The 6,000-nt window shown below is 48.4% G+C and overlaps 1 protein-coding gene across 3 annotated transcripts in view; it reads right to left on the bottom strand.

Annotated features, from left to right (window-relative positions):
* Positions 1-2,559: 2,559 nt before the first annotated feature.
* Positions 2,560-6,000, bottom strand: part of Fa2h (fatty acid 2-hydroxylase) — a 48,504-nt gene continuing 45,063 nt past the window's right edge. The window contains exons 6-8 of one of the 3 annotated variants that reach the window (XM_004842850.4): positions 5,639-5,891; positions 3,965-4,086; positions 2,560-3,798 (exon numbers count right to left, since the gene is read on the bottom strand). In XM_004842850.4, the coding sequence (XP_004842907.1) occupies positions 3,730-3,798; positions 3,965-4,086; positions 5,639-5,891 (444 nt within the window). In that variant the 3' untranslated portion in view covers positions 2,560-3,729. The remainder of the gene's footprint in view (positions 3,799-3,964; positions 4,087-5,638; positions 5,892-6,000) is intronic. The other 2 variants (XM_021256701.2, XM_004842851.4) reach the window with 2 other exon arrangements.

Here is a 6,000-nt window from a genome sequence, read left to right as displayed (position 1 = left end):
TCTCGCTAAGTTGCTGAGCTGCCCTCTCTGGGTTTGAGCTTGTGATCCTGCCTCAGTCTCTCAGAGTGCTGGAAAACAGGCATATGCTACCATGCCTGGCTCTACCAAGCATTTAAAGATGAATTAACCAGTCCTTCTCAAACTCTTCTCAACTCATTTTATGAGAACAGCACTGCAGCTTAATTCCTCCAGATCCCTCCCCTAAATCCCCCTTTCCTATGTGCTTCTGCCATGATGTTGTCCACCATAATATGACACAGGCAGGTTCCCTCAGCAGAGGCCAGACAGATGAGGCTACCTGATTGGACTTTCAGCCTCCCAAACTGTGAGCTCAATAAACCTCTTTTCTTCACAAAGCCCCCCATCTCAAGCATTTTGTTAGAATCACAGATGGACTAGGATGGCTTGTGTACCTGAGAGCAGCCTGTAAGTGAGGGGTGGAAGTCAGTGGGTAATGCTTCCTGGCTGCCATGGGTTGAGCAGCTCTCCTCCTCCACACCCTTACGCCATGCTGTTTCTGCCTTGGAGCCATGTGACCATGAACTGAGTCCCTGGAAACATGAGCCAAATTAAATCTCTCCTTAAGTTGTGGATGTAGAGTATTTTGTCCCAGGAACAAGAAAGCTGACTAATATCATCCTCCTTTTCACTGTTTCCTTTCCAGTGCACCCCTCTCTACTTCTGCAGTCAGCACCCAAATACACAACCTGCATCTATGTTCTTGTTTTAGGTTTTTCATTTCAGGGAACCTAAATGAAGGTAGGATCTCACCTTTATGCTTTGTCAGATCAAGAAGTTTTTTTCTCTATAATTTCTTCTTTTCCTCTGACATAGGTATCTGCGATTGAGTGAAGATGAGAGTCTTGGAATTTTCTAAATTTTGCATTCATCCTGAAGTATCCTTTGTAGATCAAATTCACTCATTGAGCAAAGCACCTAACTGTAAAGAAAACTAGTTGAAATTTTGTGGCCATCATAGCTTTTTGGAAAGTTCATACAGCTGTAGTTTCTCACTTGTTTGTTTATCAGTATGGGGGATCGAACCCAGGGCACTGGCACTGTTACATCCCCATTCCTTACTTTATTTTTATTCTGAAACATGGTCTTGCTAAATTGCTAAAATGCCCAGACTGAGCTCAAACTTACGATCTTCCTGCCTCACTCTCCCAGAGTGCTGGGATTATAGTCGTGTACCTCTACGACCAGCTAGTTTCCTTTCAGAAGTGCTGGCATTCAAAATCAATTCCAAGGGCTGGGGATTTAGCTCAGTAGCACCGCGCCTGCCAAGGGCCTGAGTTCGATCCCTGGTACCAGAAAAAACAAAAACAAAAACCAACATCTATTCCAGACCCCTGCTTCCCAGTCGTGATGGCGCAGGACTGTGTGCTGCCACCAGAGGGCAAGAGAGGCCAGGGAGCTGGTGGAGAGGCAGCGACCAGATGTTGATTTACTAGCCAGAGGTGGATGCAGACAAGACTAACATTTATCTGGTGGGTTACATGTTGGGCATTGTGTTGTGCACAAAAAGAAATCGTACGAAATTCAGAGGCAGAGATCAGAGGCCAGACCAACCGAAGAATGAAACAAAGCTGATGTTGGTCAGCCACGAAATGCCCAAAGACAGCATGTCTGGAAGTATGAGTGTCATACCAGACAGCAGTGTGAGGGCTCTGGGCTCGTTCTTGGCCACGGCAGCCTTGGCTTTGATGGAGACTCAGTCGTGGCAAATGGCTAGGATCACTGAGGGTCAGGCAACCTGATCAGAGTTGATTTATATATGAGACAGGGTCTCCTTGTGTAGTTTCAGCTGGCCTTGGTGATCCTCCTGCCTCAGCCTCCCAAATGATTGAATTACAGCCATGCGACACTACACCCTGATCTCGGAATTTAAAGAGTCCTTCTTGTGAGCGTATATTAAACTTTCTTGATGGGTCTCAGCTGGGGTTGGACAAGTTCCGGAAGAGACCCCTTCCCAGGGGTGTATTAATAAAGTGTGTGGGAGGGAACTCCCCAGATACAGGCAATAAGAGGAAATGATGTCTACAGGGAAGCTAAAAACAGTAATAAAACTGAGTAACATGAGTCAGCCACTGTGTTCCCTCTCCCATGGCAGCCCATCCGCACACTGTATGGTTTGCTTCTTTTCCTACTTTTTTTTTTTTTTTGGTACCGGAGATCGAACTCGGGTCCTTGCACTTGTGAGGCAGGTGCCAGAACCACTGAGCTAAATCCCTAGCCCTCTTTTCCTACTTTTATTGGCCCAAACTTGCTCTGCAGAGCCTCTTTTCCTATCTTTAATACAACTTTGCTACTGTTAAATAAAAAGAGAGTCAGTGAGCTTTTTTTTTTGGTACCAGGGATTGAACTCAGGTCCTTGCGCTTTCGAGGCAGGCGCCGGAACCACTGAGCTAAATCCCTGGCCCCTTAGTGAGCTTTTTTATTGTCACCCCATCCCAGTAATTCCATATAATCCCATCAGTGACAAAATCCTCCTTGCACCCCCCCCAATCCCCATGGGGCCCAAGGGAGTCACCACCAACAAGCAACACTACACCCTGGTTGATTTCAATGTTTTATTTCTCAAAATATACAATTCATTTACATCTGTATTTCACAAGTGTAGTTTTGTATATTTATTTCATAATCTTTAAATAGCCTTGCAGTAAACAGTACAAATCACAGGATCAGTCAAACTGCTTTTTGTTTTTTAGCCTTTCCACTCAACACGTTTTTAAGTTTCAAGTAGTAGGTTGGTAGGTAAGAAGGGAACTAAAACAGGGGAGAATGTTTCTTTTTATGTGAGCTCAACACTTAGGATTAGAAAGGGTTGTCTGGCCAGCTCCTCAGTCTGAGCCCAGACTACAGAGTAATTTGTATTGTTTATAAATAAGACCCTCAGAACAGGGAGGGTGTTGGTTATGGGAAGGGCAGGACTCGGGCTGGCAGGCTGGCGTGGGGGGCGGAGCCAAGGCACAAAGGCTTCCTTGGGGCTGTAGGAGGCACTTGCTGAGAGGTCCTGAGAGGACAGGGTGCCCACCTGTGCCAGGTGGGGACCAAGAGTACCTGGGGCTGTGGGGGCTCCCACCAAAGGAGAGGCATCTGCAGCCTCCCTCGGGGAGAAATGCTGATTCTGGGGCAGGGGAGAAGTGGCTGGAGTAGCTGGGGCATCCCCACGACAGGGTTAGGGAACCCACCAGCCTCAGGCTGGTGCCAGCCACCCTCAGGCTCCTGCCCAGGCACATGAAGGTGGCCAGCCCACGGCAGATGGCAGCTGAGGGACCGTGCTGGGGTCGGGGGTGGCCTGTGGGAGGTGTCACGCTGTCTTGTCTTATGAGAGCCTTTCATTCACCTCTGAGCCACCAAATTCTTGCCAGAACGGGAGGAGGGTAGAACAGGGCCCAGGCTCCACACACCCAGTCCCTGCTGTGATGAGGGAACCCCAGGGGGTAAGGCACAGGCAGGCACAGCCTTGGCCCCAGGGTCAGTTTCCATCATGCCCCTGGGGGCCACCGCTGGGCCCTGAAGCAGTCCTGTGTGCTAAGCCTTGAGCAGGGACATCGATGGAGGGGCCAGGGTGCCCCAGAAAGACGTGGAGCTCCCAAGGTGGGCCAGGAGGACAGTCCTGCCTGGAGAGACCTTGGCACCCTCCACTGAGCCCTGTCTGCCCAAACTGGTCTGGGTGGAGGGCTAGGCCGAGCCCGGAAGGCCAGCGGAGTGCTCACTGGGTCTTCAGCCGCTGTTCCTCTGGGGTGAGGGTGTGGAACAAGTAATCCCACAACTTAGTGCTGATGCCAAACCCTAGAGAGGAGACAAATGGGGAGAAGGTGAGGCGCTGAGGAAAGAGAAGACAGAGATATACTCGGGAAGGGACTTGAGGGAGGGCCAGCACTGGGGAGATTTTGGTGTCTGGCCCTGTCACCCTTCCCAACTCCAGGGCATCCTGGCAGGAGCTAGGGCAGGGCACCTGTGTGTCTAGCGTCCCCAGGAGAGAGGCTGCTACCTTCCTCTTCCTCCTTTTCTTTCCTGCCGCTTCTCCTTCCTCGTGGGCCCAAGTCCATTTCCAGCTCAGCAGCTCTGTTCTAGTCCCTGGCGTGAGATGGAGGCATAGGGCTGTTTGGGTCTCAGCCCTACTGGGACCCAAGTGACCCATTCCTAAATCTTTTTATCTCAAGCTACTGAGTTCTTGGAATGTAGTCCCAGCTACAGAGGAGCTGAATTCTAATTTCATTTAATTGGAATTAAATTTTAATTAAAAACATGCTTCATTCAGTTACTGGAAAAGGTAAAATCTGGATAAAATATAAAAGGTAGAATCCAGATATAGATCAAGTTTTTCCAATGAAAATTTGGCATCCAATTGAGATGTACTGTAAGTGCAAAATACACCTTGAATTTGGAAGGCTTAGTATAGGAGAAAGACTGTAATATAGCCCATCAATGAGTTGTTTGTTTTTGTTTTTTTTGGTACTGGGGATCGAATTCGGGACCTTGAACTTTTGAGGCAGGTGCTGGAACCACTGAGCTAAATTCCCAGCCCCATCAATGAGTTTTTATGTGATTATATATTGAAATGATAACAGTTTGGTTATACTGGGTTAAATTGGGCTGGAGATTTAGCTCAGTGGTTCCGGCACCTGCCTCACAAGCGTAAGGTCCCAAGTTCAATCCCCAGTACCAAAAAAAAAAAGAGAGAGAGAGAAAGAAAAAATCTTAACTGGGTTAAATAAATATTTCATTAAGTTTTCTACATCTGTGTAGTTTTTATTCATTTATTTTTATTTTTTTGCAGTTCTGGGAATTTTTTTTCTAGTACTAGTGATTGAACTGAGACGCTGTGCACTGAGCTATATATATCCCCAGACCCTTTTGAGAATTTATTTTGTAGTACTGGGGAAAGAACTCGGGGCCTTTGCTCTGAGCTATATGCCCAACCTGTTTTACTTTGGAGCATTAGATTGCCCTGGCTGGATTTGAACTTGTGATTCTCCTGGCACAGTCTTGTACCACATCCAGCTCAGTTCTGGGGATTGAGCCCTGGGCCTTGCATGTATTAGGTAAGTGCTCTACCACTGAGCTACAACCTCAGTGCCTTATATGCATTTTTATTTTATTTTATTAATTTATTTTTGTGGTACTGTTGATTGAACCCAGGGTGAGCTACATCTCCAGCTGTTTTTTTTTAAGTTTTTTATTTTGAGACAGGGTCTTACTCAGTCACTAAGTTTCCCAGGCTGGGCTTGAACTTTCAATTCTCCTGCCTCAGCCTCCCCAGCATCTGGGATGACAGGCATATGCCACCACACCCAACTTCCTTTTTACTGTTTAATGTGGCTATTAGAAAGTTTCAAAGCGCATATGTGACCCACATAATATTTTTCTGGACAGTGTCATACCCTTTGCTCCACCTATTGGTTCCTCAAATACCACTTCACTTCATTTATTTTATGGTACTTATCTTTGCCTGAAAATGATTTTTGCCATTTATTGACTTCCTCTGTCTCCGCACAGCTATGGGTGCCAGTGAGGAGCGGGTGGGACCCTCTGTGGGAGTCCAGCGCCCTGGATGAGCCCGCTCTTGGGAGGAGCTCGGGGAGTCCTCAAGTAGGTCCCGGAGATGGAGCCGTGGGGCCATCCTCACCTGACTGCTGGTGGGCGAAGTGATGTTTCACGTGGTGGGCCTTCATGCTGTACAGGTAGGAGCCCTTGTGAGGCGAGCCAAAGTGCAGGTAGTAATGGATCATGTCGTAGAGGACGTAGCCCAACAGGCCCCCCGCAAATATGCTGCCCGCCACTGCCTCGGGCAGGACAAGCCGCATGAGCACATAGAAGAAGCCGATTATCAGAGAGGCTGGCACGGGCGGGAAGACCAGGCGGGAGCCGTCGAAGGGTGCCTATGGGTGCAGAGGCCTGGTCAGAGGTGGCCCTGGGGCCTCTCTGGGGTCACTCTTCCAGGACAGCCAGGCAATCTGGTGAGAGGACAGCTGGCTTGGGGGTGGCAGG

The sequence above is a fragment of the Heterocephalus glaber genome, unplaced genomic scaffold (assembly GCF_053883595.1).
Source record: "Heterocephalus glaber isolate CG9 unplaced genomic scaffold, H.glaber_assembly_v1.0 deba00000071, whole genome shotgun sequence".
Classification (NCBI taxonomy): Eukaryota; Metazoa; Chordata; class Mammalia; order Rodentia; family Bathyergidae; genus Heterocephalus; species Heterocephalus glaber.
Note: the sequence above shows the minus strand (reverse complement) of the source record. Positions and strands in the feature narration are given on the sequence as shown.